This window comes from Mus caroli, unplaced genomic scaffold (genome assembly GCF_978045245.1).
Source record: "Mus caroli unplaced genomic scaffold, Mus_caroli_1 scaffold_10, whole genome shotgun sequence".
In the NCBI taxonomy this organism is placed as follows: Eukaryota; Metazoa; Chordata; class Mammalia; order Rodentia; family Muridae; genus Mus; species Mus caroli.
The window spans coordinates 12452726-12470901 of NW_028227265.1; the positions used below are offsets into that span (position 1 = coordinate 12452726).

Below are 18176 nucleotides of genomic sequence, written 5' to 3' on the forward strand. Positions count from 1 at the left end.
TATGACCACATAGGTGCCCACAATGTGGTCAGACCAAGTGTCTCAAACATCAGAACTGGAAGGGTGGTGGGAGTGGGGGTGGGGGGCAGGGGGACACTTTGTGCTTTCTTACCCTGTTCACGAATACTCTTTCCATGACAGTCAAATTTAGTATTTGGTTGGAAACTCCGTTCCTACAAAACCCTCTTTGATGCAGCAGAAACAATGGTCAGCCTTCAGCTGGGGATCTTCAACTATGAAGAGGTAGGGGGTGGGGGGGCATGTCCACTGCAATCTGTGTCAAATCTGAATGAAACTTTGAAAAATCAGTGCCTGCTCACCTTCCCCTTTGCCAACTTGAATGCAGTGCCTGGCAAGCATGGGGCTACCACCCTTAGACAGCCTACTCTGGGGGCTCCTGCTTATAGAAGAACTATCAGAGCCCCTGGAGGGCCATGCTGAGCTGTAGACATGCCCAGTCCTGGCTAGATAAGGTGCCTGCTTTTAGAGGAAGCAGGGGTGGGCCGGGATGCAGCCCATACCCCTCTGGGGCAGCTCTGGGGAGCTCAGGCCATGCTTCCTGCCCCAGACAGAGGACACTGTCCCCACTCTGCTCAGCTCAGACACCCTGACTTGCTGCCGAGGGAAAGGGGAATGACTGGCTTTTGTCCCTGCAGGTCCTGGACTACAGCCCAATTCTTGGCTCCCTCCTCATTGGGTCCTGCATAGTTTTTATGACATTTGTGGTACTGAATCTGTTTATCTCTGTCATTCTGGTGGCCTTCAGCGAGGAGCAAAAGTCTGACCAGGTAAACTCCTTTGACCTAGTCTTCACATAAATGAGATTGTGTGTGTGTGTGTGTGTGTGTGTGTGTTTGCACCTGCATGCATTTTTCCATCTGGCTGCTTCCTCTTAGGACAACCAATTTTTTAATTTGCTATTTTTTTTAAATAAAAAAAAAATTCTGTGTATGTGTGTGTGTACCTGTGTGTTTATATGTGCACCACCTGCGTGCAGTTCCTGTGAAGGCCAGAAAATTTTGTAGAATTTCCAGGAACTGGAGTTACAGACGGTTGTGATCTGTCCAGTGTGGGTACTAGGGATCGAACCTCGGTCCTCGGCAAGAGGAGCAAGGACTCTTAGCTGCTAAGCCATCTCTCCAGCCTGAGGATGGTATTTTTGAGGCTTATCCATGCTGTAGTATCTGCCATTGGTAACGCATTCTCTGTAGGTCAGGTTGGTCTTTACCACACAGGTTAGACAGCCTCTGCCTCCTTAGTGATGGAGACAAAGGCATACGCCGCACACCCGGTGCACAGAATCTCTGTAATTGAGCATTGCCCACATGTCCATGGTCTAAGGACCTTTTTGGAGGGAGAGGTATGGTTATTATGGGCTGTTATTGTCCTCTAACGAAACAGGTCAGAGTTCTAACTAAGCTTTATTATTTCCATACCGGACCACGTTGAAGCACGGGGCCATTGTTGACAGGATTAGTTAAGAGGTGTTATGCAGGAGCAGTGTGACTCCCTAATCCAATAGTCTGGCTCTCTTGATAATAGACGTACAGTTCTGCTGTTTGTTCTAGACAAGATCTCATGAGGATCATCAGGCTGGCCTTGAACTCCTTATCCTTCTGTCTCTGCCTCCCAAGTGCTGGGATTACAGGCCTGTGGCCCCATGTCTGTGTGGCCCTGTGTACAGCCTTAAGTCTAACCTGCTGGTCTTATTTCCTACAATGTATTTTTGCTTTGCTTTGTTTATCAATGAGACAGGATCTTGAAATCCAGCTCAGGCTGGATTTGAACTTAACATTCTCCTGTCTTCACCTCTAAGGGCTGGGATTACAGGTTTGCGGAGCCATGCCTTTTTCTTTAAAGATCTATCTATCTATCTATCTATCTATCTATCTATCTATCTATCTACCTATCTAAATCAATCATTTATGGTTAAGTATGTGAAAGGAACAGTTTAGTTTCTTATTCCCCAGGAATCCCAGTCCCTCCCGTGCTGGGCTGGACTGAGGAACTCGTGGGGGACTGAGGGATGCGTGGGGCAAGCAAAAGGGTAATAGTGACAGGGGAAGAGGACGTAGCAAGGCTGAGTGAGGTGGGTGACAGTCACCTCTGAAAGATGTCTGCTGCTTACGTTCACATGCAGTAACCTGCTGAGGCTTTCTCTGTCCAGTTTGGGATATCAAGTCCAGGACAGCTCAGCCATGCTCAGCAGAGGAAGAGGGCCCATTGCAGATAGCAGGAAGCATAGGCCTGCCCTTCCCTAGTGGAGCTAGAGCCCCAGTAGAAGGACATCCCAAGCCTAGGACAGCCCAGTGACTTTAGGCAGGTGAAAAAAAAAAGGCTATTTTTGTTTGCTTTGTGGTGCTGAGGATAAAACCCAGAGCCTGGAGCATCCTCGAGGCGTGCTCTATCACCAAGCCCTAGCCTCATCTCCTGGACCAAACAGGGCCGGGATATCTTAGGATGGTTCCGAATACATCACCTGGTCCTTTCTTCTTGCAGTTGTCGGAGGAAGGAGAGATTGCGGACTTGCTCCTGATGAAAATCCTCAGCTTTCTGGGCATCAGATGTAAAAGAGAGGAGACTTGGAGCAGCAGTGAGCAGCCAGAGTTGCCCCCCCCAGGCTCTGGCTCCTCAGCCAGCACAAGCTTTGTCCCGGGTTTAAATTGTTTATCCACAGGTGGGGGTGGGGAGGCCAGAGCTTCTGGCCCCGCACTTGCCAGTCACTCTGGTGTCCCACTGGAGTACTGGCTTTGCTGTCTATAGAGGAATTCTGCAACCCAACTGGTAAAATAGTCACAATAGATACATATCTAATAGTGTGCAAGCCTGTTGGTTCTGATGTATTTTCTCCTTGAAATAAAATGCGCATGGAAGAGAACATTCTCTATGGAACAATTAGTTCATTGCTTTGGTAATTGGCGGTTGTCCTTGAGTGGATCTCAAGACTTCAAAACCCTAATAGGTATCCTGCTAACTTGCTGGGACCAAGAATGACAAACTGATAGGCTTAAAGAACAGAAGAGCATCAGTGGTTGGTGGCACACACCTTTAATCCCAGCACTCAGGAGGGAGAGGCATCGGATTGTTTCGGTAAATATTAATTGGGGGTTTCTAGCCCACCATAGATCAGATACTTCCCAAATAAAAGACATAGAACCTTTATATTTATAATAAGCCTTAAAGCACTAGAGCTGGGCAAATATCAACCCTCTATGTTATTTTGTCTACTTCCAAGATATAACTTGCCATGTTCAGTCTAGGCTGCTCTAACTCCAACTGGCCAGCCCTCATGACCATGTGATCACCACCCACTTACCAAATGGTGACTTCTTCCTCCCTCCTCCTGGTCCCCACCTCAGACCCTAAGCCTGGGAACTGAAGCCTTGCCTACCCCTCTTCTGCCCAGGTATGAGCTGTAGGCATCTTTATTCAACTGATAAAATTTAGGAGCAATATTTGCTCAACAAAAGTTAGCATGCGGGAGAGGGAGAATTCTCTCTCCAAAGGCTACTAGACCTTGGGATAAAGATTTTAGCATTACAATACATAGCAACAGAGCAAACTTCCACAATGGCTCTCTTGAGTTGGAGGTCAGCCTGGTCTATAGAGTTCCAGGACAGCAAGGGCTTTACAGAGGAAACCCTGTCTCTAAAAACAACAAAAACAGCAACAAAAGCCAAAACGAAGCAAACAAAAAAGTCGAAAATATTTTGTTGATGGTGGTGGTAGTGCACACCTATAACCCAGCATGCCCAGCTCCTCTAGGGGTCCTGACTGGGTTTGTTTTCACTGTTAAAGAATTAAAAGGCAGGGGGAAATCTCTACAGGTAGCATCTGAGAAAGCGTGTACACAGTAAACAGGAGCAGACAGAATAATCAGATGAAGAGAGGCTTTTATTGGGTGAAGAAACACATACACACACACACACACACATGCAGCAGACCCCTCTGCAAAGCAGAGCGGTGACTAGGGAAGCCAAGAAATCCAATCTCTCTCTCTCTCTCTTTTTTTTTTTTTTTTTTTTTTTTTGGTTTTTGAGACAGGGTTTCTCTGTGTAGCCCTGGCTGGCCTGGAACTCACACTATAGACCAGGTTGGCCTTGAACTCAGAAATTCACCTGCCTCTGCCTCCCAAGTGCTGGGATTAAAGGTGTGCGGCACCACTGCCCGGCTTGGGCTGTGAACTCTTGATCTTCTGTCTCTACCTCCGGGTGCTGCATTCAGATATGTATCAGACCCGAATAAATTGTGTGGTTCTGTCTGTTAGGTTTAGAGTCTCCGCCCCTTTTGGGATCTCTAGGGTATCAACGTGGTTTCCTGGATTGTTTTCTTTTTCCTTCCCCCTTTCTCTTTCTTTTTTTTTTGTTTTTTGTTTTTTTTTTGTTTGTTTTTTTTTGAGACAGGGTTTCTCTGTGTAGCCCTGGCTGTCCTGGAACTCACTTTGTAGAGCAGGCTGGCCTCGAACTCAGAAATCCGCCTGCCTCTGCCTCCCGAGTGCTGGGATTAAAGGCGTGTGCCACCACGCCCGGCTCCCTTCTCTATTTCTTTCTGTCCTTTTTCTTTCCTCCCTCCCTCTTTCTTTCTTTGAAACAGGGTTTCTCTGTATAGCTCCGGGTGTCCTAGAACTGGCTTGTTAGACAAGGCTGGTCTAGAATTTAGAGATCCACCTGCCTCTGCCTCCCAAGTGCTGGGATTAAAGGAGTAAGCCACCACTTCCGGCTGTTTTCAGCATTTTAAATCGCTTATGATGTGTCAGCGTGACTTTGTCTGATGCCTAGAACGGTCTTAAATGGATCCCTTGGGGGTGACCTTGTGCAGTTAGGCGTAACTGTGTGCTTTAAGGGCCTGGCGGCACCTAGTCTTCCGTAAGACTTTTTGCCTTAGTGGCATGAGACTGCGTTAGCCCAGCAAAGCCATCCTTGCTGGAATCTTTCTCTGGCCCCTGCAGCGATGTAGTTCTCAGGGCAACTCATAGATTGCGGACTTGGAGCTTCTATTCGCAAGATCCTACTCTTAGGGAGAGGCTCCGCCCTCCAGTGAGGCCCCGCCTCCTCCCTGCCCAGCCAATCTGCGCCTCTCACACAGCCCCATCCGGGCCTCAGCGCCTCCACATGCACACACCCCTCGCGCGGGTTGTCCTATCCGAAGTGGAACCTTCAAGCTGTCCAATCAGAGCGCATCTCTCCCGGGCCCCGCCCCCGAGCCTGGGTGCTCCGCTTACTCTGGACCCACCCGGTCCCCACCAGCCCGGTGGCGGAGGCGAACCGTAGTTACACTCCCGACCTCTGATCATGTCGCTGCAAGTGTCGAGGAGCTTGCGGGTTGTGGCCTACAGCCTGCGCACCGCCCTGGCCTTCTGCTCGCCGCGGCCCTGGGTGCCGAGCGCCGCCGCCGTCCGCTCACTGCGCACCGGATCTGCTTTGCTGTCGGGTAAGTGCAGGGCACGTGGTCACCGCTCCTGCCCGCCCTACTCCCAAGCCTCCTGGCGGGACCGACCTATAGCCCTACCCACGCTTCTCGCTCTTGGGATCCTGGTTCTGCGGCCTTTCTCCCTAAGTAGGCGGGAGAGTACAAGAGCAAACTTTGAACCCGGGGTAGAAAGGTGGAGCTGGGAGGGAAGGACGGCTGGACCCGCAGGTAAACCGGCCACTCGTGCCGGGCAGAGCTTGCTTTTAGGTTCACTGAGATCCTAAATGTGGGGAGCACTTAGGTTTGCTAAGTGGACTATTACGAGGAACTGCGAAGTGAAGTTAAGCAGAAACACATACTAAAATTTAGCAGAATGCATATACAGATGAATGAAAAGTCACAGTAACAGAAATAAGCTTTTAACTCTCTCCCCCGCCCCCCGCACAATCAAGCGTAGTGTGGAAGCTTTAGCCGTGAACTACAGACAGCAGGAAAAGTGTTCTAGACTTCAGAGTCTGAGTCATTGATGTGTACTGGGGTTCAGACGAGCCTGATTTGATGGACTGGAAATAACTGGGAGACCTGCCCATTGTACGCGTTCGCACAGTTAGCTGGGAAACAGTTTTATGTGCAAGTAGTGGAGACCTTACTCAGGCAGCACAAATCGGAACGGCTGCTCTCAGCGAGTGCCGTGGATCAGAAATCTGTGGAACTCAAAATGTTGATCACGTTATTCCTCAGTGTGGAGTGCCCCGTTTCTTCCTTTCTTGCTAAAATTTCTCCAGTTTGTCACACACCAGACCGTTACTGACTGGAGTACAAGGGTAAAGAAATGCTCAAATAAGCAGTCCGTTTCAAACCAGGCATGGTGGGTGGCTTCCACCGGTAATCGTGTCTGTCAGCACTGCTGAGGTGGAGGATGGCTGTGAGGCCGAGGGCAGCTGGAGCTACATACTGAGTTCCAGGTATTTGGTTAAATATTGCCTAATGTGTCAATTCCCACGGTCTGCTTAACTACTCAGCTTCTTTTCATTTTTACCCTCTTTCAACTGGCAGAACTGTGCACGCTTATTATGCAGGGTGCAGAGCCCTGTGTTTGTTGAAACACAGACATTATTCAATTCTGGTTTTTCCTCTTACAGCTGTGTGGTCTCGGGCACAGTCTCTCAACTTCTCAGAACCCCAGTGCCCTGCATTAGAACAGTGGAGGCGAGGCAATAGCTACCTCAGAGTTACTGGGAAGTCGTCCTGTCACCTGCAGCTTGACATATTAACAGTGAATAGTTTTATTAACTATTAGTGTGTAGTGCCAGATAGCAACACTGACCCATATTAAGTAAGCTATTGTATTTGAGAATGCAATATCTTCAGTTTCAGCTCAGTTTTTCTGAGGCCCCAAACCATGGTGGGGTTTTGTTTCTATTTTCTCAAGGCAGGGTTTCTCTGTGTAACCTTCGCTAGTCTAGAACTCTGTCTCTGTAGATCAGACTGGCCTAGAACTCACAGAAATCTACCTGCCTCTTCCTCTCTGAGTGCTGGGATTAAAGGCGTGCACCACCACCCCCCAGTTTGTTTCTGCTCTGAGATATTATCTCACTGTGCAGCTGGAGAGACCCCTGTGTAGTCGAGGATGACTATCTTCAGATCCTTCTGACAGTGCTGTGACTGCCGAGCACCACCAAACCCAGTAGACTGAACTCAGAGCTACCTCAGTGATAGGCAAGCACCCATGCCACAAAGCCACATCCCAGGCCTCAAACTGTGTTTTTCAAGGATTAGGAAGAAAGTAATTATTCACCTAATCTGCTTTCTTTAGTGAGGTCAAGGGTTAGCGGAGAATTGTAATCTGTGCCTAAGCCTAGGTACCATTCCTGGGCTAAAGGACAATATGGACTTGAAGGGCAAGTGGACCTGGGTGTGCTGAGCTCAGAATGCTGCTGGCTCAAATTGAAGCTGCAAAGTTGAGGCAGAGCAGCGACACCGTCAGCGGTGTGGCCGAGGATAGCGCAAAGGGTCAGATCTGTGACTGTCCGCCTCTGGTTGGATGCTGTGTTGAGGTGATGATTGCTGGTCATAATGTAATCAGGGGGTTCTAGACTTGTAAGAGAATGGCAGTTGAGAGCCACAGCCACATAGCTGTGCATCATCTTTGACCCAAATCCCTTTTCCTTTATTTTTTAGCAGGGTTGGGGATTGAAGCCAAGGCTTTGGCCCTTTCTTCAAGGACAGGCTTAAATAATTGCAGAATTTTAAGAACTTGGCCAAGTTATAATTGTTTATAGGAAGCCTGTTTCAGTCCATAGAACTAAGTTGCAGTCACCTTAGAGAACTCTACCTAAAGACTCATATTACCCTTTTTTAGGTTAAATCTTTTGGTTTTCATTTCTTTTTTTTGTTGTTATTTTGTTTTTCGAGACAGGGTTTCTCTGTAGCCCTGGCTGTCCTTGAACTCACTCTGTAGACCAGGCTGGCCTTGAATTCAGAAATCCACCTGCCTCTGCCTCACAAGTGCTGGGATTAAAGGTGTGCGCCACCACGCCCGGCTTGGTTTTCATATCTTAAAAGGTTTATGCTACATGTGTTTTGCTTGCATGTGTGTCTTTGCTCCACGTGTGTGCCCTTGGAGGTCAGAGAAGGCTATCAGATGGTTGAAAGCCACCCTGTGAGTGCTAGAAGCCACTCCTATGGTCCTATATAAGAGCAACATAGGCTTTTTTTTTTTTTTTTTTTGAGACAGGGTTTCTCTGTATAGCCTTGGCTGTCCTGGAACTCACTTTGTAGACCAGGCTGGCCTCGAACTCAGAAATCTGCCTGCCTCTGCCTCCCGAGTGCTGGGATCAAAGACGTGCACCACCACCGCCCGGCGCAACATAGGCTTTTAACTGCTAAGCCACCTCTCTGCTTCAAATCTTTTTTTAAGACAGGGTCTTGTGTTGCCCAAGCTCCCTTGAACTCAGACTCAATTAATCCCCCTTTCTCAGCCTCTCCACTCAGTATTACAGTTACAGGCCATTGTGCCCAGTGTAAATCAATCCCCCTCCCCCACTGGTGGGATTGATCCAGAGCCTCACATGGTAGCCAAGTTATCTATTGAGCTACATTCTTAGTCCTTCAAAAATTGATTCTTGTGTTTTGAGATTGCCTTAATGGTATTTTATTTATTTTTATATATATGGGTATTATGCCCATGTTGTCTGTCTGCATCATGTGCATGTAGTACCTGTAGAAGCCACAAGGACTCAGATCCCCTGAGTCTGGAGTTAAGAATGACTGGGCCACCATGTGGGTGCTGGGAATTGAACACGTGCAACATAAATCTTAACTGATGAGCCATCTCTAAAGCCATCTTAATGGTCTTAACCTTTCAGTCCTACCACCTCCTAAGTGCTAGGTCGCAGGCATATGGCTGAACTAAACTGACCAGCTAAACCTGACACCTTCCCACCTCAGTCCCTATATTTCCTGATGAGTCAGTGTGTACTGGCATGCATTACTCTCTGTGTGAGCAGGCTTTATTCTGCCTCCCCAAAGCCATCACCCCAAGCCTGTCTTCAAAAGAATAGTCATTGGATAAACTCAGGAAATGTGCTCTGAAATTTTGGGGGGACTTAGACTGATGTTAAAACAGATAAGCCCAGAGATGTACAAGGATCCCATCTAAGGTATGATCCTTGGCGTTGGAGAGTTATCTCTGGGTAAAGCACTACTTGCTGTTCCAGAAGACCTAGGTTTGGGTAACTCCAGTTCTGGGTACCTGACATCTGCTGGCCTCAATGAACTCTGCACACATGTGGTGTTCACACGTATATTCAGGTAAGGCCCTCACCTTACAACATTCATCTCAGTCCATCTATGGCTACACAGTGTTTTAAAATGTCTTATCTTTATGCATTGTTATTCTACTGGGCATCAAGCTACTCAAGCAATGTCAGGTAAAGGAAACACCAACCCTGGAGAAGTCTTAGCCTTTGACAGCAATGACGTTTGAAGGGCTTTGAAGAAACGCTGCTGCTGTTTTTCTGAAATACTGGTCTTGTGTTTTAGTGCGTAAATTCACAGAGAAACATGAGTGGATAACGACAGAGGAAGGTATTGGAACGGTGGGAATCAGCAATTTTGCACAGGTACTGGCTTGCCTTGACGTGTTTCTAACAGCCTGCTTTCAAGTAGGTTGGAGTCTCTCCACCTTATGAAAATGGCATTGTGCTTTGGGTTTTTCTAAAGATCCTTAGGGAAAAGTCAGAAGTAAAAGAGGTCAAATGTACATTAGTTAGGGCCAGTGTATGTGTTACAAGGGATAACGTGTTTGGCATGGTTGGCACAAACCTGTTACTTCATACTTAGGCTGAGGCAGGACACCATGAGTTTGAGATCAGCCTGTGCTAAACAGGAAGTTTCTTTTTTTGGAAAAACAACTATACTGGGGCAAAGTACAGTACTTGAAAGTAGGGAAGATTACTTAAGAAGTGTTCTGTGTTGGACAGGTGAGGGCAAGCTCGAGAGCTTGCGGGGAGGGGACATTGCCATTATAGGTACTGTGAGAAGCCACATGGCCAAGGATGGGAAACATAGCTAATGATAAACACGGCTAATGCAAAGAGAACCCTTTTGTTTAGCTGGCCCATTCTCTCTAACCCTATCCATGCAGTAGCACTCAGTGGTCTCACCCTGCTGCATGTGTGTAGTGAGGCAGGAGAGGGGAAATGTTGGGGAAAATGCACAACTCCTCAGGCATGCTGGATTCTCAGGTCTTCGGGTCTCTGATACTTTCTTTGGCGTGGCTGTAGACCTCCTGAGAGGACACAGCACAGTACAGGTTGTTTATCTACAAGGGGAATCACCTCTGACAGCGAAGTACAAAATGCATGTACTACAGCCCATCTGGGTGATGTGAGGAAAGGCGGGTCACTCACCTGGTATGGCAGGTCCATGAGGACCACTGCTTGCTGCATCAGTGGGTAGGATTTCAGGCACTGCAGTTGGGTCATGGCCTGAAGCTGCAGGGGTGGAAAGCACAGGGTGCTCAGAACAGCCTGTAATCTTGTTTGGAGAGTGTGGTTTGTGCCTGGGGTTACTCCAGCCTGGAGGTCAAGTCTGGCTGGTGACTTATTTTTTGGAGTGCAGCTCTTGAATTAAAAAAACAAAACTATCTATCTATGGGTGCTGAGATAGCTCAACAAGTTAAGGCTCTTGCCAAAGCCTGACGACCTAAGTTTGATCCTTGGGATGCATGTAGTAGGGTTGACAAGTGGGAACTGACTCTTGCAGGTTGTCCACAAACTTCCATGTGTTTTTGTACGTACATGCAACAAATGAATACATGTGCCCACAGTACACCTAACACTTTAAATTATTACTTTTGAAGTACTGTGGAGTGTGCCCTGGTCCTCACATGTGAGGCAGGCTCTCCACCACTGAGGTATGGCTCTAGCCTTTCCTTCCTTTTCATTTTGAGACAGGCTCTGACTAAGGTGGCTCAGCTGGCTTTGAACTTGTTCTATAGCCCAGCTAGGTCTTGAACTTAGGTTCTCCCCTCCTTAGCCTCTGATACATAGTATTACTACCAAGTCTCGTTTAATTTTATTCTTTTTGTGCAATGGAGTCTTGTTATGTAGCTGAGGCTGGCTTTGAACTTACAACCCTCCTACATCTGTCTCCTAAGTACTGGGTTGAGAGCTATCCCAGCACACCTGGCCCATTTTCCAGGGTTAAAGGGCTATAAAGAAAAACAAAGGCTGTAGCTCCTCATGTGTGAAATATACAGACCAAAATATAGACTAAATTATACACAGACAAGATGTAGTTTGTCTCTTTCCTGCTCTCTGCTGGGGTCAACTTCTTAGACATTTTAATGTTTTTATATTTCAGGAAGCATTGGGAGATGTTGTTTATTGTAGTCTGCCTGAAGTTGGGACAAAATTGAAAAAACAAGGTGAGTGTACTTCTCAGTTTGGAATGTCATCGTCCACGATATGATTTTCTGATCCGGTCTGACCGAATGACAAGTTGTTTGCACTCAGGGTCAATTTTGGGAAAAGAGAATCTTCAAACAGAAATGTGAAAGGAACATTTACTGGTTCATCGACTTCCACGAGCAGTCTCCAGACCTCCGAGTGGGGAAAGTGTGTTCCGCAGAGAGCCACTGACGAAGGACCTCACTTCTTACTCTGCTTTCCCCTTCAGAGGGTGTATATGTGTGTGTGTGAAGGCTGTCACTGTCTCTGGAGAAGGAAAGTCTCAGAAAGCGCTTCCTTACAGTTCTCCACCCGCCTCTGGGTTATTTATATTGCCACACCTAGCTGTCACGGATCGTGAGCACAGAGAATATCTACTTTATAACAAAAGGCAGGGGGCACAGGGTCAACACTATCCTCACCTCACAAAGATACTGCGGTTTCTGGTTGTAAAGGTAAAGGGAGATGGTGGTGTAGCTCAGTGGTCAAGGTGTTTGCTAGCATGCGTATGCACCCTGGGCTCCAGCTCTCCAGCACTGCAAAAGTAAAAGCTAAGATCTGCCTTCCTCTGCATGGAGCAGAGAGAATCCAGCATAAAAGTCAGCCAGTTTTTTGTTGCTTTTTGGGGGTGGGGTGGGGTAAGATTTATTTTTATTTTAATGTGTGCAAGTGTTTGTCTGCATGTTGCATGTACACAGTGTGTGTGCCTGGTGTCTGCACAGGCTTCAGAGGGGCACTGGAGCTGCTGTAGTTACAGGCAGTGTGGGTCTTCTGTAAAAGCAACACGTATGTATTCCTTAGCCCAGAACCTGGTTTTTAAATCCTAGCCTCACAATTTACCAGTCCTGTGACGTCAGCAAAATTACAGAATTGACCATGAATTCCTTGACATATATGATAGTCCTGCTCAGCAGTATCTTTAATGTTTCTAAGTATCTTTAATAGACTCTCCCATACATACCCACTTGTACTCATGTGAGGTTTTCAGTTTCTCTATAATATAGATTCTGTAGACTGAATTCAGGTCCTTGTGACTAAGGCAAGCCTTGTACTGACTCGGTGCTGTGCTGGACTGCATTGTACTCAACTCCCTACCTCCCCTTGGTTGGTTGGTTGGTTTGTTTATTTATTTTTGAGTTTGCTGGTTGGTTGTTTTGGGATTTTGTTTTTGTTTTTTTGAGACAAGGTTTCTCTGTGTAGTCCTGGCAATTCTGGAACTCACTCTGTAGACCAGACTGGCCTAGAACAGAGATCCACCTGCTAGAATTAAAGGTGTGCACCGTTACCACCTGTGTGGTTTTGTGTGTGTGTGTGTGTGTATGTGTGTAATTTGGGGCAGTTCGCTCTCCCCTACCACCATGTGGGTCTAGGGATTGACTTTAGGTCACCAGACTTGGCAACAGGTACTTTTTTACAGAACAAAATAAAACCAGGGTCTCTGGGCTGGAGCGATGGTTCAGTGGTTAAGAGCACTAACCGCTCTTCCACTTCCCAAGGAACTCTTTTTTGATTCCCAGCATCCTTATGGTGGCTCACAACAATCTGTACCTCCAGCTTCAGGGCACCTGATGCCCCCCTTTGGCCTCTGAGGGCATCAGCACATGCACACAGAATACATGCATAAATGTAGGCAAAACACCCATATACATTATAAAATTATAAATTAAATTAAATTAAAAATTATAAATTAAAAAAAAATTAAAGAATAACAAACAGACCAAAACAAACAAAAAACAAAACAAAGGTCTGACTCTGTAGTCCTGCCTGTAGTGACTTCCAACTCACAGAGATCCCCCTGCCTCTGCTCCCTAGTTCAGGAATCAGATGCCTGGCTCCTAAGATGTAGGCTTGGTATGGTATGAACAATGGCCCCCATAAGCTCATGTGCTTAAATGCTTGTTCCTAGTTAGTAAAACTGACTGTGTAGGATTGGGAGGTGTGGCCTTTTTAGAGAATGTGTGTCATTGGGCTTTGAGGCTTCTCTTTGGGCCTACAACTTGACCAGATGTGAGCTCTCAGCTCCCCATCGTGATTACAGGAGATGAGCTCTGTAAGCAAACCCCAGTTAAATGCTTCCTTTAGTGCCTTTGTCTTGGTGTCCATTTTACTAGGTGATTTGCTCACTCTAAAATGTAGACTCCCTGGGGTCTGCTGCAGTTCAGATCCTGGCGCAGTTCTTTCAGCCTTACCAAGTCCCTTGGGTGATGTCCTATGTACACATAGTTTGAGGCTCTTTCACAGGCCAGGATGTGTGACACCATGCATGGCTAGTATGTTTTACTGAACATAGGCACACTGGTGCTCAGACACACTGCCAGTTTGCCATTCACAATGTGCAGAGTATGCATGTTCACTTTGAAGCTATGCCTTTCTTGTACGAACTCAGCTTTGACTATAAATAAAGACATTCAGAATTTCTTGGCCTAACTAAATGGGAGGTAACCACTTTGTTACAGTTTGTCTTTAAATTGTTTTATAACACTGTTTTGAGGGAATGTCAGGAGGACAACTTGCAAGAGATGGCTCTCTCCTTGTACCTTGGTCCTGGGGATTGAACTCAGGTCAGGCTTAGCAGCAAGCATCTTAATGAACCATCTCAGGAGGGTTTTTGTTTTGTTTTTGTTGTTGTTGTTGTTTTTAATTAGGTATTTTCTTCATTTACATTTCCAATGCTATCCCAAAAGCCCCCCCCCCCCCCCACTCCCGCATCTCAGGAGGTTTTAAGTGGTTTGGTTTGTGGTGTTTGAGGCAGGATCTTCTTTAGCTCAGGCTAGCTTAATTCCCTGTGTAGTTGAGGATGACCTTGAACTGATTCACCTGCCCCTGTCCCCAGCACTGATTACAGGTGTCACCACCACACCCAGTTTATGCAGTGCTGGGGATTGAACCAAGGCGTATGCATGCTAGGCAAATGCTCTGTCTACCAAGCTTATCGTATTTTCTGTTTTTGGTTTTGTCTTGTTTGTTTAGACAGGGTCTCACCGTGTATCCCTGGCTGGTCTGGAACTCACTCTAGACCAGGCTGGCTGCAGACTTAGAGATCCTCCTACTCCTGTCTCAAGCGCTGGGACTAAAAGCATGCGCCACCGCGCCTAGACACGTTTTGTATTTTTAAGTCACCGACTTGATGTTAACTCTCTTCTTTCACTGCTTCCTTTTAGAGGAGTTTGGTGCTTTGGAGAGTGTGAAGGCTGCCAGTGAACTCTACTCTCCTCTGTCAGGAGAAGTAACCCAAGTCAATGAAGCTCTTGCCGAAAACCCAGGGCTAGTCAACAAATCCTGTTACGAAGATGGTGAGTTGTTGCTCAGAATTTCATTCCTACAGCAAACTAACCCAGTCAGGTTTGCCTACAGCAGTTTTCTCCATGTTTTAGATGAATGAACAACCTCGAAAGTGTCACCAGGGGTTGGATAGCCAATAAGTGGCAATATTAAGATTTGCTGTGGTTCTCTTTGGCTTGCTAAAGTGTCACCAGGGGTTGGATAGCCAATAAGTGGCAATATTAAGATTTGCTGTGGTTCTCTTTGGCTTGCTGCCCTGTCCTTTTTCTTTGAAGTTGGATGACTTGAGACAGGGTCTCTACATAGCTCTTGCTGGTCGTAAACTCACAGAGATCCTCCTGCTTCTGCCTCCTAAGTGCTGGGATTAAAGACGTGCACCACTATACCTGGCTTTCAGTCTTTCTACCACCATTAGCTCTAGTAGTTAATATTTGGTATGCCTTTTAAAAAAACATGTATGTGCCGGGCAGTGGTGGCGCACGCCTTTAATCCCAGCACTTGGGAGGCATAGGCAGGGGGATTTCTGAGTTCGAGGCCAGCCTGGTCTACAGAGTGAGTTCCAGGACAGCCAGGGCTACACAGAGAAACCCTGTCTTGATAAACCAAAAAAATAAAAAAAACCAAAAACATGTATGTGCAGGTGCTCTTAACTGCCTAGCCATCATCTCTTCGGCCCCAAGGTTTAATTTTAAAATACTTTAATGAAAGTATTTGACCTGGGCACGGTGGTGTGCACACACACCTTTAATCCCACTCCCCCTCTGCAGGGAGGCAGAGGCAGGTGGACATCTGAGTTCAAGGCCAGCCTGGTTTACAAAGTGAGTTCCAGGACAGCTGTTTCTATATAGGGATATTTGAGTGTGGGTGTCTTTAGCGGTCAGAGGAGGACACTGAATTCCCTGGAGCTAGAGTTATAGGTTGTGAGTCACCTGACACCAATGCTCAGAACCAAACTTGGGTCCCGTGCTACAGCAGTATGCTCTCTTAAAAACGGAGCCATCTTACTCCAGCCCACTAACGTCTTAGAGCTAAATTTATTGAAGAAAGAATGGATTTATGGTAGGATAACAACATCACTTAAATGAGGGCACTGTATTAATTTTGAATGAATTTGACATTAAAAGGCAATGTGAACTGAGGTTCTGTTTTGGGTACAGGTTGGCTGATCAAGATGACACTGAGTGACCCTTCAGAGCTGGATGAATTGATGAGTGAAGAAGCTTATGAGAAATATGTGAAGTCCATTGAGGAGTGACCATGGCACCCCTCTACTTCCAGATCAAACTGGACATGACCTGCTCCAGCATGCTTGTCTTAAACTAGTGGAGAATAGAGGACTTGAAATAACTTTTAGCAATACTGATGGAAAGAAACTGTTCTTGACAGTGCTACTTAAGACCCATCCCCAACATCCTAAAGGATGCAGATAAACACAGTGTACAGGTTTTTGATAATTGCCATACTAAGTATTTAGACTAGGGGTTAAGCCCTGGTGTTTATAATTCTTAGGATCATCTGCAGTGAAACGTGGTTATGAGGCTGGTTTTGGTGACGGACCACCTTCTAATCCCAGCACTCAACAGGCAGATGTTAGTTCAAGGTCGTTCTACACAACAAGTTCTAGACCAGCCACAGCTACATGGTGAGACCCTACCTACTGGGTATAAGACTTTCATAATTCAAGATAATAGTGGTGTATCTTAGATAATTTTGTTACTTGCCCATATCCACCACTGGATTTGGGTCAGAGACTTAGTGTCTTCTCATTGGGAATGCAGGGAAGTGTTGTACAGTGTCAGAGGCAGGAGAGTACTGTCTTTGTTTCACCATGTGCTGTGTTGGCTGTTGTTTTCCCACCGTGAAGCACCAGCTTTGCAACTGCGAAACAAATAAAACATTCATCCTCTTTGTTGATCGTGGTTTTTATTTGGATATTAATGTTTTACTTAGTGACTGCTACTTTTAGAAGGGTTGATTTTAATTATAGGATGTTCCAGTGTCTGGTGCTGGGGATACCACTGGGGTGTACTGTGCCTAACCATGTGAAATGATTAAAGAGAAAAAAAAAAAAATAGAAGCCTGGTGTGGTGGCACACGCCTTTAATTCCAGCATCCAGGAGGCAGAGGCAGGCAGATTTCTGAGTTTGAGGCCAGCCTGGCCCACAGAGTGAGTTCCAGGACAGCCAGGGCTACACAGAGAAAACCTGTCTCGAAAAACCAAAAAAAGGAAAAAAAAGGAATTAGGCCAGGGGCTAGAGGGGTCAGTGGTTAGGAGGACTTGCTGTTCCTGCTTCTCTTGCAGACAACCTGGGGTTCAGTTCCCAGCACCCATGTGGTAGCTCAAAACCATCCCTAACTCCAGTTCCAGGGGATCTGATGCCTTCTGATCTCTGAAGGTATCACAGGCACATGAGATGCTCAAGCTCAGGGCGAGGTTTACCCATGGTTCTCTGTGTGCATTTGCCTTTAGAGAGGGGAACAGGTAACAGCTGGTCAGCAGTGCACACTGTCTGTCAGTGCACACGGTGTGTCCAAACTTCCGTCCTGTTCAGGTTTCTATTTAGTAGCCATAGACACTAGAACTTTCTGATACTGGCTTAAACTGTTGTTTACAACTCAAGTGCACTTACTGCCAACGTAGTTTCTGAAAGCTGATATGGCACATTCTAACGTCAACTATAAAAATGCTGTCGGGGAGTTGGGGATTACATATGCACACTGATATGTATAACTGGCTTGGTGTCTCCTAACACTTAGAAGGTGGAGACCAGAAGGTCAGGAGTTCAAGGTCCAAGGTCATCTTTTAGCTACAGGTTCCATGGCCAGCCTGGGCTCAGATAAGCTCAAATAAAAACAAACTCCACTACCAAACCAAACCAAACCCCTCGGTGACTTCCCCCACCCTCTCAAGGAAAGTAGCTCTAGCATATCCCCTCGGACTACAGCATGTGATTCTATACTTATTTGCTTTAGCTTGGCTCTCATGTAGTCCAGGCTGAACTGGAGGGTAGAGAGCCAAGGACCACCTTGACTCCAGAGTTTCCTGCTTTCAACTTCCATGGGCTGGACTAAAGGCATGCACCACCACACCTGGCATACTTTCTTCCTTTGCCATTTTTTTCTTTAGTCTTTGTCTATTTTCTTAACATCTTTGAATGTTTTCAAAGGATTAAAACCTCAGAAATAGGCCGGGAGTGGTGGCGCACGCCTTTAATCCCAGCACTTGGGAGGCAGAGGCAGGTGGATTTCTGAGTTCGAGGCCAGCCTGGTCTACAGAGTGAATTCCAGGATAGCCAAGGTATACAGAGAAACCCTGTCTTGGGAAAAAAACAAAACCAAACCTCAGAAATATAGTAAGGAGGGGGGGGGGGCTGGGGATGGAGAGATGGTTTAGTGGTTAAAAGCTCTGGCTGCCCTTCCAAAAGACCTGGGTTCAGTTCCCAGGGCCTGCATGGATGCTTATGAATGCTTCTAACACCAGTTCCAAAGTATCCGATCCCGCTTTTAACCGCCATGGGCACCAGGTATGGA

At 46.7% G+C, this 18176-nt stretch overlaps 2 protein-coding genes across 2 annotated transcripts in view; both read left to right on the forward strand.

The window, feature by feature from the left end:
- The window catches only part of LOC110300494 (polycystin-1-like protein 2), an 81318-nt gene extending 78656 nt beyond the window's left edge, over positions 1 to 2662 (forward strand). Inside the window, 4 exon segments of the mRNA XM_085844258.1 lie at positions 142 to 243; positions 657 to 788; positions 2500 to 2610; positions 2612 to 2662. Of these exon segments, the coding sequence (XP_085700384.1) occupies positions 142 to 243; positions 657 to 788; positions 2500 to 2610; positions 2612 to 2662 (396 nt within the window).
- Positions 2663 to 5184: 2522 nt separating this feature from the next.
- Positions 5185 to 16557, forward strand: Gcsh (glycine cleavage system protein H). The gene is made up of 5 exons (XM_021170307.3): positions 5185 to 5430; positions 9454 to 9533; positions 11278 to 11341; positions 14525 to 14656; positions 15803 to 16557. Exons 1-5 carry the CDS (start codon positions 5292 to 5294, stop codon positions 15898 to 15900), a joined length of 513 nt encoding a protein of 170 aa, XP_021025966.1. The 5' UTR covers positions 5185 to 5291; the 3' UTR covers positions 15901 to 16557.
- Positions 16558 to 18176: the final 1619 nt, after the last annotated feature.

Bases quoted from the DNA above. Each gene is read 5' to 3' on its own strand.
- Gcsh (XM_021170307.3), top strand. From the start codon at position 5,292: ATGTCGCTGCAAGTGTCGAGGAGCTTGCGGGTTGTGGCCTACAGCCTG. The intron at 11,342-14,524 runs GTGAGTGTACTT...GCTTCCTTTTAG, and splicing joins GACAAAATTGAAAAAACAAG to AGGAGTTTGGTGCTTTGGAG. The intron at 14,657-15,802 runs GTGAGTTGTTGC...TTTTGGGTACAG, and splicing joins CAAATCCTGTTACGAAGATG to GTTGGCTGATCAAGATGACA.